At 46.9% G+C, this 19,320-nt stretch overlaps 1 protein-coding gene across 1 annotated transcript in view; it reads right to left on the bottom strand.

Moving 5' to 3' along the window:
• LOC138566201 (coiled-coil domain-containing protein 3-like) overlaps positions 1-19,095 on the bottom strand; it is a 214,563-nt gene extending 195,468 nt beyond the window's left edge. The window contains exon 1 of the mRNA XM_069643252.1: positions 17,893-19,095. Within this exon, the coding sequence (XP_069499353.1) occupies positions 17,893-18,248 (356 nt within the window). The 5' untranslated portion in view covers positions 18,249-19,095. The remainder of the gene's footprint in view (positions 1-17,892) is intronic.
• Positions 19,096-19,320: the final 225 nt, after the last annotated feature.

Genomic DNA, 19,320 nt, shown 5'->3' with positions numbered 1-19,320 from the left:
GTCTATGGAGTCGAATGCCTTCTTCAGGTCAAGGCGTGCTGCATTCACAGTGCCACACCTGACCCTGCGGGACCAGCATGGAATCAAGCTTACACCAAAGTGTACACCGGTCTATGGAATCGAATGCCTTCTTCAGGTCAAGGCGTGCTGCATTCACAGTGCCACACCTGACCCTGCGGGACAAGCATGGAATCAAGCTTACACCAAAGTGTACACCGGTCTATGGAGTCGAATGCCTTCTTCAGGTCAAGGCGTGCTGTTTTCACAGTGCCACACCTGACCCTGCGGGACAAGCATGGAATCAAGCTTACACCAAAGTGTACACCGGTCTATGGAGTCGAATGCCTTCTTCAGGTCAAGGCGTGCTGTTTTCACAGTGCCTCACCTGACCCAGTAGTAATTGTGCTTGGAATAAAGCAGTGATGGTGAGTCGAGAAGCCATGTATAAAACTTGCCTGGGTTGGCTGCAGCATATTCTGCTCAGCCACCCATTACTCCAACCTGGTTAAGATACTTTTAGAGTAGATGTTCAAACTTATCCAGTTAGGAGATGGGTCTGTAGAAACAGGGATCTAGAGCACCCTTTTAGAATATTGGTACAATGATGCCACTTCTCCAGCACTCGGGGGCCCTAGCACCTTCAATGATTGCCTCAAACAATTTACCCAGAATCAGAACCCCACCAATTGGAAAAACCAACAAAAATATCAGATGTCACCCCATCTGGACCAGCCGCTGTCCCGCGCAATTGGTTAATAGCTGTCGTCATTTCTGACTGTGAGAAAGTTACTTTGCTTCAGTTACTGTTGATGGGCTGAGACTCTTCCCGGTGCTCATCGAAGAAAATCCCCCGGAAATGTGACATCCTTGCATTCTTGGTAATCAGTGTAAGGCCGCATTGTGAGCAGCATGTCAGCTGTGTATCCTCACCCTGGGAAACCGCTTCAGCCGTTCCCCTGCTTCCCTCTCCTGTAGCTACATTAGCACCCACAGTGTTCTGAGGTGGGTGATAAAAGCATAATTAACTAAAAAAGTGGACTTACCATCTTTCCCACAACGACGGACTTCAGGCAGATGAAGTCCATTTTCAGTGTTGATGAAAATCACCACCAACATTGAGAATGGACTTCATCTGTCACCAACGCAGCGTGGCTGGAAGAAAGTTCGGTTCTTAATAAAATCTCACATTTAGAACCCACGCTGTCATGTCTTGGGAGCTAATAGCAATATTTACCAGCCCGGCAGGCTGGCCCTGCTGGTAACAGCATCACTACCCGCATTATGGGAGTTACACTTTGCTCTGGCCATTAATGTGAGCTGGAATCCAAGAATGGCAGGGTCAGCATTTATCTCCTCAGTGGGACCTAACAAGAATAAGGCAAGTGCCTCTACATTGGTAGTAGGCGCAGGTGCGATTGAGTGACAGTTTATATACTATTACCATATCCCAGTGTCATAAGCAAGCTACCGGCCCTTTGAGCGAGAAATGTCATGAGGGGTGGAACGTCATGGGAGAGGGGCGGAGCAAGAAGGGGCAAAGCGGAACGGAATGGAGAGGGAGGTGAGAAAGAATAAATATATAGGTTCTTCCATCCCTGTTGTCGTGCCTCTTCTATTCAGTAGAGGGTAAGAACTGACGACAAAAGGAAATGAGCAGCAACCAGCTGGTAGATGATCCCCCGTATGACCAAATGGACATTACGTTATCCACGTGATCCACGGGGCATTCAAACAAAAACTTCTGCGCATTTGCGCTGTCCACAGTGCATCCACAAGAGAAAAAAAAAGGGAAACACTTGCCATCCACCGCGGCTCCAGCCTGCATCCACAATGGCTCCAGCCTGCGCATCCGGGGAAACAAAGGGAACACACACCCACGTCATGGGTGAAGGTGAACCTGGGCTACACGTCGCGCTGAGTGCAGATTCCAAGTCCGGGTTCCTAAGAAAACACATTGTTGCCTATACCAGCAGGGCTTCATCACCCCAGGAATGTGCATACTCGCAAGCTGAGAAGGGGAGTTTAGTTTGCAGAAACAGCAAAATGGCTTTGCTGGCTCCTGTGAGTGCCATGGCCTCAAAACTGCATTTTGCAGCAACAAAAAGATGGCTGCACCTTCTTGCCAATCATATATTGGGCAGGATAGAACAAGGGGACTCAATGAAAGAGCGTGCCAGTGTGTTCTGACATATACAAAAGGAAGACCGTGACAAGGCAGCACTGCTTTTCTGAAAACCCCCAAAATCCCCATTGAAAAAGAAGCTTTTCACCTTTTAAAAAAATGGCTGCTTTGACGCTAATACCCCCTGTTCTTTCTTAAACCACTGTTATCAATAAGGCTCTGCCATGCCCACGATATCTCATTGTGCTTCAGCAAAACCAGGCATGATTTCCGGATGACATGCCCTCTCAAATTTACTTTGAGAAAAATCAACAAGGAGCTTCACTTTTCCTGGGGAAAATGCGTTCATTTCTTTAGAAATGTATCGAAGCTCAATAGTTCAAAAGAGACTCCAGCTATCTGAGCCATGTCAGTTTCAATGCAGCTGTGCTTCAGACAAAACCCTACACTCAGGAAACTAACCATGGCTGCAAGTTAATATTGGGAAGTCAGGTGGCAAAATCGAATTTGAAAGGAAATGCTAGCAGTTTTCACCACATGTGTAAAAATGGGCTTTGCAAAACTAAAGGAGAAAAATGCCTGTTTAAAAAGTAAACTGTTGAATGAAAGCCTGCCATTACCTAGCAATGTGAAGGGGATTGTGGCTGGTGAAAATACATACATGGGCTATTTTATTCCACAGGCTTGTGCTAATTCAGGACTATATATCAGAAAATAAAGGTTTTAAACCGCCTTTGCTGGATTTGCAAGCTGTCAAAAACAGGATATTCTAGTTGGAAGAGTTAAAGCTTCCCCCTAGGAAGGGAGCCACACCATAAACTTCCAGGACATGAAAGTGATAATTGCTAGCTTGAAAAACTTTGAATGGACCAAGACAAATAAAAGTTCACACGCTCGTCAGCCATTCGTCTGTGCTCCAGGCTGGGACAATAGAAGTTCTGGGACACTAACCTGTGAAGTGGAGGGGCCATAAAACCGTCAATAAAACTGGGAACCCCCACCCCACACAGGGCGGAAGTGACAGTTGGTGGCAGCTGAAGAAAGAAAAAAATGGTCCAATGACAGACAAAGGACTGCTATTTGCTTCCAAAGACTATTTTATAAATAAGCTTTAAAGACTTTTATCTCTGCAGAAAATGTTATACTTTAAATTTGACTTTATCGGCTTTCATTGAAGGCATGGTAGAATTCACTGAGACTTTGGGGACAGAAATGGCAAAGTATTGCGGATTACAAGAAAAGCATCCATATTGCAAATGCAAATTTTTGTACAAACATCCTTTATGATAATCCACACCCATGCATAAAGTTTTAGAATTTTGAGTAATAGAATCCAATTGAAAAGCGCGAAAAACTAAAAGAAGGGTGAAACAAGATCTCACAAACTGGAGGATTAGACTGCCATATGCTGCATAAAATATGTAACCTGCTTATGGCAGTGTTTAGATGTTTCCACTGTATGAAGGTGCCATTTAGGGCAATAATTGAATTTAAGTAAAGTAATTGTGGGAAGTTTTGGACATTGTAAAACTCACATTATAAATCTGACATCATTTTCTGGATATCCAACCAGCTGAGAGCAAGACGTATGATATGATATGATAGGTTATTTATAACGCACTTAATACCCAGAGGCTTCTAAGCGTGGACGAGGGGATCGAACCTATGGTGCTCTGTGTCGTCTTACTTCCAAGGCGAGCACGTTGCCCCTGAGCTATCCTCCTGAGACATATCACCCTTGTCCAATCCGGTTGTTAGAGATGTGTTTAGTTAAGCCTGCCCCAGCCATATACTTTGACGATGTCAGTATGCATTATAAATAAGAATCCCTGACAAGACTCTAGACAGTTACTCTTCCTGATGTTCACTGCATGATATCCTGCCATCCTGCCATTCAGATGACCTTTAGTATCCAGTGGCCAGAATTACCATTCCAGTCCAGTGCTATCCGGTGAACAGAACTGCCCAGCTGTTTACCAGGCATGCCACCGTGTGGTGACCAGAACCTATTGACGGTCCAAAAATCTGAAAACTAAAAAGTGAACTGTGAGTATAATTGCTACCCCATAGAAACCCATAGCCTATCTTGTCTTTGTCCTTATCCCACTCTCTAAGTCATCCTATCCTTATCCTGATAACTTGTTAAAACTGTCAGAATTATCCCTGCAACCTCGCCCTTGATTTCTAGTGCCTGCGCCATCTCTTTAGTAATTTTGTCTTGTGTAATCCTAAACCATTAGTACTATTTCGAGTGATCAGACTGGTTTCTGCCAGGGTAGGGCACTGGGGTGGTAGGGTTGAAGTCGCAAATCAACCTTGGTGCTTACTGTGTCCCTCTTTGGTGGCCTAGACTGAATACTCTAGTGTAAAGTAAAACTGTTCTTGTCACAACTGATTTCCTTTCATATTTCACGGCTTCATTTTTCTCAACGCGCACCTTTTAATATCTTGTACAACCAATCCAGTTTCATAGCTAGACAGCTATTTTCAGCTCTATATTGTCCCAGATATATATATATATATCCCAGCCCAAAAACCGCACTCCAAATCAGTGTATTTCACCCATTTTTATTAAAAATCGTTTGGGTAATTTCAGGCGGGAATTGGAAAATTTGCAAAGTTTCCAACTTGTCATTTTGCTGCAATCTGTTTTAAACGTTCCACTCATTTTCAAACTGTATATTTTTGGTAATCCATCCTTTGGGATTGTTCGTGTCTTTGCATTGTTGCTTTATTGAGGAATTATATTTGATTCAAGGTTTTTAACACACATTAATTATTTATTTTTCCATTTTCCGAGTGTCATTTCATCACATTGCAAGTGGTTTCTTATTTCTGATTACCTGCTGCTTCTGTTTATCCACTCAGAATGGATTACTTGTGGGTTGAGAGACCATTGCAGGGGGAAATCCTAACTTGGGTGCTATCTTTCATAAACTAAAAAGTGCTCCTTTTCCACTGTGCTGTGTATCTGTTCCACTAGAAGGTTAAACCCAGTGCATTGCTCACATTCTCATTGTAATTATCACCCATTGGTGATTGCTGCCCCATATTAAAAAGTGTATGATTTCTTTTGAATGTTAAAATAAATAAATAAATATTGCATTTTACCAACCAGTCTGGTTCATGCTCCATTGCGACCCGGGGTATTTGAAAAGGGGGTGTGATATGAGTGGTGTACCATCTCAATATTGAAAGTATATAATATAGAGAGTTAAGTATTTCAGTCGTGGCTGCATACTAGGCCGAGACCAAGGTGTGTGTCGCCTGATTGAAATCCTTAACAGAAAACAGGAATGGCTAACAACATAAAAGAAGGACGCCCCCTTCAGAATCCTCCCCAAACCCTACATTGCACCCCCCCAAACCTCCCCCACATCCACCCCCCACACCACAGTATTTCCACTACTGCTCCTGCATATAACTTGCCGGTTTTCACCGTCAATATAAGCATAAAACAGATTTTGCTCTGTTAAATATTACAGGTCTAGATTTACCATCTGCTCCGGCAGCACAACCAGTTAATGCTTGAGGTTGGTACCTGTGAGGTTGAGGGTGTGAGCCCTGCCTGTCATGGCAAAATTCTGTGTATAGTGTATGTTTACTTTATAATTGTTGCCTAAATTAAAAATACTGTAGGGATGGGGGATTCTGGGACTGTCCTGGCAAAACCGGGACGTCTAGTTACCCTAATACAAAAGTACAGTACCGTACCGTTTAAGTACCGCTTGGCCGCGGCATGCTGTTCGTTTCCTGTGGATTTTAAAGACTTCAAGGATTTACACACTGCAAGAACTATCTTTACCAGCAGGTGAACATTGGACAAGGAAATAACTTTTACAACTACTTAATAGTGTTATAAGCGCTTACAACTATCTTTGTTTTCATTGTTTAGGCTTTTCACAAGCTGCTGACACGCCCATTTCTAAAGTGTGTATATATTCAGGAACGCGCGCACACCAATTGCAGCCAAAAATGGGTGTTAAGTTGGCACATTTACCCCCAGTTTAAAGAGGTAAATGCTGCCAGACTCGTGATTGGGCGAACCCTTAAATGCGGCTGTAATAGCATTTATGGGCTACCGCTCAACTCGTGATGAGGCCCAAAGCAAGATGGCCGCTGGTTAGCAAGGTAGGCGATGTACGGGTATAATATGACTCCCGGTCTTCATCTTGTTGCAATTTGTGAGCATTGTAATTTTAAAATGAGGACAATAGTTTGGAGGTGAGGTTGACTTTTGCCTACAGTGGCCGATGCTGCCTCCTTCCAGAAAAGGTGCGGCTACCCCAGCCATTCTCCACCTCGTGCCCTAGCCCTCATCCTATGACCGCTTACAGAAGCTAAACTCAAGCCCTCTTGGCAACGTGTGCTCTGATCCGGGAAGCGCACGGCCTGGCACACCTTGCGGGTGTGCAGTACAACACTGGTGCAGCCCTGCAGCCTCCCCCCCCCCCCCCAATCCAGGGTGAACAGCAGGTTCTGAGCTGTCAGCTCAAAAAGAGAAGGGCCTGACTCCTGGGCTGAGGTGGCCAGGCAGCCGGAGGGGGGAGGGAGCTGGGAGGGCAGAGGCAGAGGCCTGCTTACCACAACAATGGCCGCTTATCTTCGCTCAGCCTCCGCCCGGAAATGCCGCCGCTTTTCACCTCCAGCTTCCGGTCCAGCTTCACATTAGCGCTAACTAGAAACACGTGACACCTTCACACCACGATGCCTTCAGCAGAAGTTCCTGCAGCAGGATGAGGTGGCCGTGGACGCCTAGGGGCCACACTATAGAGGCTGTGTGTGGCCACAAAAAAACGGAACCTTGGAAAGAAAGAAACCTCAATATCTTGAGTGTAACGAGCACGTCATGTTTTCTGAGGACGAATCTCTTTCACCCACTTCTGAGCGCGTTTGTGAGAAATGCTATTATTATCTAATGTGTTGATGATTGGTTTGTCAACCTGGAGGGTTGAAAAGCTGAAATGATTTATTTATTTATTTGAACATTTATATAGCGCACAAAACCCAGAGGTATCTAGGCGCTTACATTTTAAGAGATTGGTTACAGGCATAACTTTCACTTGATGGTACTCAGACTCGAGTCAATCACTGCATTAACCCTATTCTCACAGTTGAGGATCAATTGCCCTGAGCACAATGGCTCGCCCGCCCCTTCTCTCTAGCACAGGGATTGCTAAAGTTGCCCTTTCAGAGTTTTGGGACAAAGAAGGTATTTTACACATCTTAAGGAGTAAACCAAAACAGTGAGAACATGTGATTGTTCTTGCTGTTTACACCAACATGTTAAATGTGGTGTTGTATTCCCAAGTGTTGCTCACCCCAATACCTGTCCTTTATGCAGGAATATAATATTTGCTTTTTTATGTAGCCCCCCTCATATAAGCATGGTCTAGAGGCACACACTATGTGTAGAGCTGTCTGCTCCCCCTTATATAGGCATGATCTAGAGGCACACACTATGTGTAGAGCTGTCTGCCCCCTTATATAGGCATGGTCTAGAGGCACACACTATGTGTAGAGCTGTCTGCTTCCCCCTTATATAGGCATGGTCAAGAGACATAAACTATGTATAGAGCTGTCTGCGGCCCCTTACATAGGCATGGTCTAGAGGCACACACTATGTGTAGAGCTGTCGCTGCCCCCTTATATAGGCATGGTCTAGAGGCACACACTATGTGTAGAGCTGTCTGCTCCCCCTTATATAGGCATGATCTAGAGGCACACACTATGTGTAGCGCTCTCTGCCCCCCTTATATAGGCATGGTCTAGAGGCACACGCTATGTGTAGAGCTGTCGCTTCCCCCTTATATAGGCATGGTCTAGAGGCACACACTATGTGTAGAGCTGTCTGCTCCCCCTTATATAGGCATGATCTAGAGGCACACACTATGTGTAGAGCTGTCTGTGCCCCCTTATATAGTCATGGTCTAGAGGCACACACTATGTGTAGAGCTGTCTGCGCCCCCTTATATAGGCATGGTCTAGAGGCACACGCTATGTGTAGAGCTGTCGCTACCCCCTTATATAGGCATGGTCTAGAGGCACACACTATGTGTGGAGCTGTATGCTCCCCCTTTTATAGGCATGGTCTAGAGATACATACTATGTGTAGAGCTGGTTACTCCCCCTTATATAGGCATGGTCTAGAGAGACACACTATGTGTAGAGCTGTCTGCGCCCCCTTATATAGGCATGGTCTAGAGGCACACACTATGTGTAGAGCTGTCTGCGCCCCCTTATATAGGCATGGTCTAGAGACACACACTATGTGTAGCGCTCTCTGCCCCCCCCCCCCCTCATGTAGGCATGGTCTAGAGACATACACTATGTGTAGAGCTAGTTCCTCCCCCTTATATAGGCATGGTCTAGAGACACACACTATGTGTAGAGCTGTCTGCTCCCCCTTATATAGGCATGGTCTAGAGGCACACACTAGGTGTAGAGCTGTCTGTCCCTCCCCCCATATAGGCATGGTCTAGACACACACACTATGTGTAGAGCTGGTTACTCCACCTTATATAGGCATGGTCTAGAGACTCACACTATGTGTGGAGCTGTCTGCGCCCCCTTATGTAGGTATGCTCCAGAGGCATACATGTTATGTGTAGTGCGATCTGCTCTCCCTTGTAGCGGCATGCTCCGGAGACACAGGCGCTATGTGTAGAGCTGTCCAGTCTACTCATATGTTACACAGCTGTGTAACCGCATGCATTTTGGGGAGGAGATGCGGTTTATAAGCAACATGTCCCACTGTGAAATCAGAAGGAGCGAGTTCTTTTGCACCCCAGCACATCGTGTGATGCAAAGAAACTCTGCCGCAGCAGCCATGTCAGGATAACGTGAGAGCGCCTAGAAACGGGCTCAGTGCCAGCGCGGCGGGCTGCTTGCAGCACGTGGGGGCGTGACTCTCCTCACAGCTGGAGCAGCTGGATGAGATGGATAGGGCTGAGCTCTGTACCAGACAGAATAATGGATGAGACGGTGGCGAGGAACGGTCCTTACACGCTGTACGAATTAATCCCGCAACATGTCGGCATCACAGAAGCTTGGTCCAATTACAGCACAGACATTTGACAAATCCCACATTTCAACAGAAAACTATAGCACGTGTGCGCGAGTGATGTAGAATTATCTAAAAATGAAGTACAATCCTGGCACCTTTTCAGGCCTTTCCCGAGTGGGATGGGATCAGACGCAAGAGGCCCTGACACACGCGCCGCATATCGTTATTATAGTGTATTGTGTACATTGCAGCTGGTGGAGGGGCGGGGCCAGGAAATAGACGAGGGAAGATGCAAGCATGGAGTCATTTAAGGGGGGCAGGGGTGTTAGTCCCCCCCCCCCAACCTTTGTGGCACACCATTTTGTCACACTCATTGGACAGGGGCCCCTTTCATTTCGATGTCGGTCCCCCCAAGAATTTAAAATCAGTGCAGCCTGGAAGAGAGGAGGGAGGGGGAGATACGAGAGAAATATTTGAATACCACATGGTTAATGAGGGGGGCGAGGCAAATGTGTGAGAGACACTTACATAACACACGGGTATAGTGGGGATAGGGGCGATGTGAGAGAGGCGCTGAAATACCACAGGTGGGCAAAAGCAGTAGTGGGGTACAGGCGAAAGATGGCAGGGACAGTTAAATACCACAGGTGGGCAAAAGCAGTAGTGGGGTACAGGCGAAAGATGGCAGGGACAGTTAAATACCACAGGTGGGCAAAAGCAGTAGTGGGGTACAGGGGAAAGATGGCAGGGACAGTTAAATACCACAGGTGGGCAAAAGCAGTAGTGGGGTACAGGGGAAAGATGGCAGGGACAGTTAAATACCACAGGTGGGCAAAAGCAGTAGTGGGGTACAGGGGAAAGATGGCAGGGACAGTTAAATACCACAGGGTATTAAAAAGGCACAGGATGGAGAGAGGACGATAAAATAACACCCGAGTACTACAGGAGTACCAAAGCAGTAACAAGAGGGCAATGGAGATGTGAAAGAGACACCTAAATACCGCACAGGTATACACGCAGTACCGAGAGGGTAGGGGGCACGTGAGTACCCCCTTAGATACCATATTGTATTAAAAAAGTATAAGAGGGAGAGAGAATATGAGAGAAACACTTAAATACCACAGTACACAAAAGAGACAGGGGAGCAATGAGAGATCATTTTAAATACCAGAGGGTATTGAGAAAGTACAAGAGAGAAAGGGGATGTTATGAGAGGGATACTTAAATACCTCAATTGTACAAAAGCAGCAACGTCAGACAGTAAGCTATATACCTTATATACAACACCCCGCTCCTAGCACAGCACCTGGGCTCACCCTGCTCCTACCACAGCACCTGGGCTCCCTCCTCTCCGCTCTCAGCACAGCCCTTCAGCTCCCCCCCAACTCCACTCCCAGCACAGTCCCTGGGCTCTCCCCACCCTGCTCCGAATACAGCACCTGGGCTTGCTCCTCTCTGCTCCCAGTACAGTCCCTCGGCTCCCCCCCTCTCCGCTCCCAGCACAGTCCCTGGGCCCGCCCCACCCTGCTCCTACCACAGCACCTGGGCTTGCTCCTCTCCGCTCCCAGCACAGTCCCTCGCACCCCCCACTCTGCTCCCAGCACAGTCCCTGGGTTCTCCCCACCCTGCTCCCACCACAGCACCTCGGCTCGCTCCTCTCTGCTCCCAGCACAGTCCCTTGGCTCCCTCCCACTCTGCTCCCAGCACAGTCCCTGGGCTCTCCCCACCCTGCTCCCACACAGCACCTGGGCTCGCTCCTCTCCGCTCCCAGCACAGTCCCTCGGCCCCCCCCCACTCTGCTCCCAGCACAGTCCCTGGGCTCTCCCCACCCTGCTCCCCCACCACAGCACCTGGGCTCGCTCCTCTCTGCTCCCAGCACAGTCCCTTGGCTCCCCCCCCCACTCCGCTCCCAGCACAGTCCCTGGGCTCTCCCCACCCTGCTCCCACCACAGCACATGGGCTCGCTCCTCTCCGCTCCCAGCACAGTCCCTCGCCCCCCCCCACTCTGCTCCCAGCACAGTCCCTGGGCTCTCCCCACCCTGCTCCCCCACCACAGCACCTGGGCTCGCTCCTCTCTGCTCCCAGCACAGTCCCTTGGCTCCCCCCCCACTCCGCTCCCAGCACAGTCCCTGGGCTCTCCCCACCCTGCTCCCACCACAGCACATGGGCTCGCTCCTCTCCACTCCCAGCACAGTCCCTCGGCCCCCCCCCACTCCGCTCCTAGCACAGTCCCTGGGCTCTCCCCACCCTGCTCCCACCACAGCACCTGGGCTCGCTCCACTCCGCTCGCAGCACAGTCCCTCAGCTCTCCACACCCTGCTCCCAGCACAGCACCTGGGCTCACCCCACTCCTGCTTCCTCACTCCCTGATGGGAGGGAGGGGGACAATCAGCAGGACTTGTGTCCCTTTAGAAATGTGAATGTGTTGTGTTAAGAAGTGAGAAGGGAGCATAACGTTGTATACTTTTTGAAATAATGACTATGCCTTTAAAACCCAAGGGGAATTTGTTAGGCTCACATTAATCTGCATGATGCTATTGTGACTTTGCATGCAGGATGGGGAGAGTAAAACTAAAGCCATAATCGCATTGCTCAAGATAGTTCATGGCAATGTATCTAGTGTATGGTTAGTTTATTATGAAAGGCTAGATTATTATGTAATGTGGTTTTCGTTCAAGGCTTTGCTATAAATAAAGTATTATTTAAGCACATGAAATGTAAAGGAAAACCTTAATAAATCTATATAAACCTGGGAAGATGTGTTCAGTTGCTTAAATTGTCCACATCCCGGTTTCACCATTTAACCAAAGTGTGTGATCCGGGCACATCATTTAATTGCATTGTGCCTTATCTGGAGTCCCTGTAAGTGATCCTGATTCACTTCAAAGCTTATGTTAATATGTCATGCTATTGTAATAAAAAAAGCCTAATGACTATAGGGTTGGTCCATATATATATATATATAATAGTCCAGTTTAGGTAATTTACACGACAAAGTAATTTGCCACTTGGCTTACCAATTGCAACGTATTCTAAAGTCACTCCCATGGGGCCTCCAAATATCAAAGATTGAGATACTCCTTGCAAAGTCCCTTTCTGTGAAGTCACTTCTGTTGGTGCATTCCATATGCAAATTAGGAGGTTTGCATGTAACTTGCCCCACAGAGCCTGGACAAGCTCTAATAGATGAGAGTTCTGCATCTGTAATGCTCCTACAGTTTTATATATTTATTTGTGTGTATGTGTTAAGATGCCATTTGCCACTAATGTTACCAAAAAAGTAGATTGGGGTTGTGAATGATACCGTATGGAATTGCACTTAAATACCACAAATGTACCAAAGCAGTGGCATGAGCCAGGGGAGCTATGAGGACACGCTTAGACCCCATAGGGGTCTAGAAGCCATATTGAGGGGCCAGGTGAGATTTGAGAAAGGAACTTAAATACCACAGGGTCACAGGAGAAATAAAAGGGCCCACGGGATATATGAGAGAGGCACTTACATAAAACAGAGTGTTTGACCGAGTACTTCAGGGAGAGGGGAGACATGAGACAGAAAGAGGGAGACACTTACATACTGCAGATGTATAATAGAATGGTCTGGGGACAGGGGACCTAGGAGAGAGAAAGTAATACGCCACAAAGATATTCAAAAATAACAAATGGAGCGGTAGATATAAGAACATTACTTAGAAAACCCAAGGGATATTGAACAAGTACAGGGGGTGAGGGAGGATAAAAGAGATATCAAAACAGAAGAGAAGGATCAGGGGAGACATGGCAGACGCACTTAAAGACCAGATCGGTGTTTACAAACTAAAGAAAGGAGATGGGAGATTGTAGAAGGCAATTTAAATACCACAGGGGCATAACTACAGTAAGGAACTGGGATGATAGGTGTGAGAGGGCAATTTAAATACCACATGTTTATGAAAATAGTGCAGGAGGGAGAGTGGGGATATGAAAAAGATATTTAAATACCACAGGGATAGAACTACAACACAGATGGGAGATATTAGAGGGTAATTTAATTACCACAGGGGTTTGAAAACCGCACAGAACAGAGAGTGGGATATGAGAAAAACATATACATTCCACAGTGTTATAACCAATGGTAAAGAATGGAAATGGGAGATACTATAGGGTAATTTAAATACCACAGGGGTATAACTACAGTAAGGAATGGAAATGGGAGGTATTATAGGGCAATTTAAATACCACAGGGGTATAACTACAGTAAAGAATGGAAATGGGAGATATTACAGGGCAATTTAAATACCACAGGGGTATATCTACAGTAAAGAATGGAAATGGGAGATATTACAGGGCAATTTAAATACCACAGGGGTATAACTACCGTATAAAATGGAAATGGGAGATATTACAGGGCAATTTAAATACCACAGGGGTATAACTACAGTAAAGAATAGAAATGGGAGATATTACAGGGCAATTTAAATACCACAGGGGTATAACTACAGTAAAGAATGGAAATGGGAGATATTACAGGGCAATTTAAATACCACAGGGGTATAACTACAGTAAAGAATGGAAATGGGAGATATTACAGGGCAATTTCAATACCACAGGGGTATAACTACAGTAAAGAATGGAAATGGGAGATATTACAGGGCAATTTCAATACCACAGGGGTATAACTTCAGTAAGGAATGGAAATGGGAGATATTACAGGGCAATTTAAATACCACAGGGGTATAACTACAGTAAAGAATGGAAATGGGAGATATTACAGGGCAATTTAAATACCACAGGGGTATAACTGCAGTAAAGAATGGAAATGGGAGATATTACAGGGCAATTTAAATACCACAGGGGTATAACTACAGTAAAGAATGAAAATGGGAGATATTACAGGGCAATTTAAATACCACAGGGGTATAACTACAGTAAAAAATGGAAATGGGAGATATTACAGGGCAATTTAAATACCACAGGGGTATAAATACAGTAAAGAATGGAAATGGGAGATATTAAATACAGTAAAGAATGGAAATGGGAGATATTACAGGGCGGTATGAAAACAGCGTGGGACGAATACTGGGGATATGAGAAAGACATCTAAATACCACAGGGGTATAACTACAGTAAGGAATCGAGATGAGCGGTATAAGGGGGCAATCTAAATATGACAGGAGTATAACTTCAGTAAAGAACAGAGATGGGAGCTTTTAGGGGGCAATTTAAATACCACAGGGGTATGAAAACAGCACAGGGCGGAGAGTGGGGATACATAATGAGGAGGCGGAGAGTGGGGATATGCGAAAGACCTAAATAGTTCTGTGGTAAATAAGAGTGAAGAAGGGAGATTGGAGAGATGAGGTGACATTTAAATACCTTATGGATTTCAATGCATTGCAAGAGCGAGACACTTAAATGCCCCAAGAGTAGAGCGACAGTAGGGCAGAGAGGGGTAGATCCGACAGAGGCATGTAAAGCTCTAGGGGTCTAAGGGGTCTATAAACAGTGCTTAGGGGGGGGGGTGTGAGGATAGAGCCCAGCACCTCAGGTGTATACAGGCAACTCAGCAGGTGGGGGGAGATATGAGTGAGACTGTTAAATGCCTACATGAGAGAGAGAGAGAGAGAGAGAGAGAGAGAGAGAGAGAGAGAGAGAGAGAGAGAGAGAGAGAGAGAGAGAGCACAGATATGGGAGGGGCATTTAAATACCTCACTGGAGATAAGCAAGACCCGTGTAAATACCGTGAGCGCGATGTGGGCCATTTAAATACGGCAGACGTATACATACCGTAGAAGAGGCGGGGGGAGGGTTGGGAGGGGGGGCGTTTGAGATAACCGTGTAAATGTCCTGGGATTTGAATATGGCCTAGGAGGTGGGGGTCCAGAATAACCTTTCGTGAGGTAACACTTGTGGAAGAGAGTGGGGATCCGGTTATCCAGTGGCAACCATAGAAAGGCTGCTCCAGAATAGCCGCTGCAATCATATTCAATAATACAGACTATGCCGACAAAAGCCACCGTGACACTACCACGCAGAGCTGGAGACTAAATAGAGTATGTGGTATTGAATTAGGCAAGGGCATGAGGACACTAAATTGGCCCAGATGATGTCACCTGCCACAGGTCTCTGCAAGCCATGGTGCACCTCAGACAGCAAATGGCACCGTCTACAGGACAATGACGGACATGCTGTCAGGGGGCAGTGCATAGCATGAGCAGTCGGTGACCTGCCATACACCGTGGGCACCTTGATGAATGAGGAGGTGATGGTGTGAAGTGTGACAATGAAAATGACATACAGTATGGCAAGGAGAGGAGGTCCACTGTGTGACGGTGTTCAGCCGCAAAGAGACAAGGCAGCCACGCGCAGTGTGACAGAGTGGCGAGTAAATAATGCACAGCGTGGCAAGGAAACAATGGACAGTGTTACAAGGAGAACAAGTACATTGTGGCAAGGCTCGGCTAAGTGAGGTGATGCTGAACAGCGTTACCAGCCTGTCCCACAAGATCGTGACAGGATGAGGTAAGTAAGGACGTGCCAATAATGCATGGTGACCAATTACAGCATAACAGTTGATGACGTTTAGTATTATAAGGGGGTAAGTACATAATGAGGAGGAGCGGACGTACAACAGCACAAGGAGACGACGCATGACATGACAAGGCTCCAAGGTACAGAACGACAAGAAGACAAAGAACTGTAAGAAAAGGCATGGAAATACGTTATTATAATGGGGCACCGTATAGTGGGAATAACGTGGCATTTCAGCGAGGAGACAAAGAACGGTAAAACAAGGCATCGACATAAGCTATTATAATGTGACGAAGTATAGTGGGAACAGTGTGGCATTGCATCGAGGAGACAAAGAACTGTAAGACAAGGCATCGACATAAGCGATTATAATGTGACGAAGTATAGTGGGAACAGTGTGGCATTGCATCGAGGAGACAAAGAACTGTAAGACAAGGCATCGACATAAGCGATTATAATGTGACGAAGTATAGTGGGAACAGGGTGGCATTGCATCGAGGAGACAAAGAACTGTAAGACAAGGCATCGACATAAGCGATTATAATGTGACGAAGTATAGTGGGAACAGTGTGGCATTGCATCGAGGAGACAAAGAACTGTAAGACAGGGCATCGACATAAGCGATTATAATGTGACGAAGTATAGTGTGAACAGGGTGGCATTGCAGCGAGGAGACAAAGAACTGTAAGACAGGGCATCGACATAAGCGATTATAATGTGACCAAGTATAGTGGGAAAACGTGGCATTGCAGCGAGCAGACAAAGAACTGTAAGACAAGGCATCAACATAAGCGATTATAATATGACGAAGTATACTGGGAACAGTGTGGCATTGCATCGAGGAGACAAAGAACTGTAAAACAGGGCATCGACATAAGCGATTATAATGTGACGAAGTATAGTGGGAACAGTGTGGCATTGCATCGAGGAGACAAAGAACTATAAGACAGGGCATCGACATAAGCGATTATAATGTGACGAAGTATAGTGGGAACAGTGTGGCATTGCATCGAGGAGACAAAGAACTATAAGACAGGGCATCGACATAAGCGATTATAATGTGACGAAGTATAGTGTGAACAGGGTGGCATTGCATCGAGGAGACAAAGAACTGTAAGAGAAGGCATCTACATAAGCGATTATAATGTGACGAAGTATAGTGGGAACAGTGTGGCATTGCATCGAGGAGACAAAGAACTGTAAGACAAGGCATCGACATAAGCGATTATAATGTGACGAAGTATAGTGTGAACAGGGTGGCATTGCAGCGAGGAGACAAAGAACTGTAAGACAGGGCATCGACATAAGCGATTATAATGTGACGAAGTATAGTGTGAACAGGGTGGCATTGCAGCGAGGAGACAAAGAACTGTAAAACAAGGCATCGACATAAGCTATTATAATGTGATGAAGTATATTGGTAACAGTGTGGCATTGCAGCAAGGAGACAAAGAACTGTAAAACAGGGCATCGACATAAGCGATTATAATGTGACGAAGTATAGTGTGAAGAGTGTGGCATTGCAGCGAGGAGACAAACAACTGTAAGACAGGGCATCGACATAAGCTATTATAATGCGACGAAGTATAGTGAGAACAGTGTGGCATTGCAGCGAGGAGACAAAGAACTGTAAGACAAGGCATGGAAATACGTTATCATAATGTGACCAGGTATAGTGGTAACAGTGTGGCATTGCAGCGGGGAGACATAGAACTGTAAGGCAAGGTATGGAAATACATTGTTATAATGTGCCAAAGTATAGCGGGAACAGTGTCAGGTATTGCAGCCAGGAGACAAAGAAATGTAAGGCAAGGCATGGAAATACGTTATCATAATGTGACAAACTATAGTGGTAACATTGTGGCATTGCAGCGAGGAGACACAGACTGTAAAACAAGACATGGAAATGCGTTATGATAATGTGAAAAAATATAGTGAGAACACTGTGGCATTGCAGCGGCTTACAGCATGAAAAAAGACAAAGCAGACTATACCAGGGTCTCGACAAACAAACTGAGAAGGCGTCAATGAAATGACAGGCAAAGACACACAGTAGGAAAACGCCACAGAGTGCAGAGGATAACTGCATAGCAAGGCAGCAGCCTACAATAGGACCAGGAGACAACCTGTAGCATGACACAGTGACAATCACAATATGACAATGCAACAACGTGCAGTAACACGAAGAAAGAGAGGAGCTAGAGTAGGACATGGCAATGATGTCCATGAAGCCCAGGGCGTGTGCCTTGGTTACCTGAGGAAGAAGTAGTAGGAGTTGTTCTCCATGACGGTGTAGGAGTGGCACGGGAAGTAGCCCAGGCCACTGACGTTGAGCCGGGACCCGGCCGGCACCTCCAACATGCTGCCCCAGGCCTGGTCACAGAGCAGTTCGATCTCGGCCGAGTAGAAGAGCTCCGAGTCGTACTGCCAGGGCAGGTAGTTGTAGACGCTGTAGGTGTCTCGGTGTAGGGCCAGCACCTTGGCAAACACAATGATCTCCACCAGCTCGGCGCGGCAGGCTTCTGTCTGGGGGCGCCAGTCGTGGGGCAACTGGCATCCCCAAAGCAGACCAAAGACAGTGGCCAACACGCAAGGGATGAGGACCTTCATTCTGCGACAGAAGAGGCAGCCGAAACAGGGGCAAACGCAGGGGTCTGATCTCAGCTTTTATGGGGGTAGGCACAAGGGCCTGAGGTTCTATGGGGGTTAAAGGAACAGGTCTGATGGTTAAAAGGGGAACATTTATAAATCCAAGATTCTACGCAGCGAAGACATAGCTCCAAACGATGGCCAACACACTGGTCTGATCTTCTAAATGGGGACATCCATGGATCCGAGGTTCTGCAGGACCGGTCCAGGTGCCTCTTGGCCCAGCATTGCTAGAGCGGAACAGATTCTGCTCCTGGGGACATTTGGGGCTTTCCTTTCTCAAAGCATCCGCTTTCTCCGGGAGCAAAGCCGGGCGAATTCGCACACAGCCCAGTTGGCAGCGATTCTGTGCCGCGTTCACCACTGCTCTCCCCTTCCAAGAGCCGCAGAAGCACCCAGGGTCCCAGGCTTCAAATATCCATCAGTGCAAATGAGAAACAGACTTCCAAAGAGGGGAAAAAAAACGTCAAACATTAATGTGGCGGAGTAACCCCTTCCAGTCGTGGCGAGTGCCCAGCCTGTGCGAACTCAACTATCGCAGAGTCGATGTGGGCTGTGCATGCACTCTGCTAGGGAGTGAGGGACGCCCCAATCCTCCAGGAGAGCCAGTGTATTGTTCGCTGGGTACCCTAAGGCTCGCTGCCTCCTGCAGGATGCGGCCCACCTCTCAGCATCTTCCCGGGGGCGCAGCCCTTCCTCTCTGCAGGACAAAGGCGAGGCTTGTGGCTATGGGGTGCCCTTTGCGAGGCTGCAGGAGGAGGCTGGGGGCTGCGACTGAAGCCCATTAGCCCCTGGAAGGCTGCAAATTCCTAAAAAAAACACACACAGGATCGGTTTTCAGAGCCCAATGTGTAGGAAAGGAGGTGGGGGTTCTTTGGGGGTCTTGGTCGGTCTCAGTGGCGTGGAAAGCCGTATTCCGGAGTCAGCATGTTCACAGGCACGAGACCGAAGAAGAACAATGCCTTTTTTTAAGAGCTAGCTGGGGCAGAGTGGGGCTTGGTAAGTTTGGCTGGCGGGGGCTTGCATGACTGGT

The sequence above is a fragment of the Ambystoma mexicanum genome, chromosome 2p, assembly GCF_040938575.1.
Source record: "Ambystoma mexicanum isolate Mex_15411 chromosome 2p, UKY_AmexF1_1, whole genome shotgun sequence".
NCBI classification, from domain to species: Eukaryota; Metazoa; Chordata; class Amphibia; order Caudata; family Ambystomatidae; genus Ambystoma; species Ambystoma mexicanum.
This window is presented reverse-complemented; position numbering and strand designations above follow the sequence as displayed.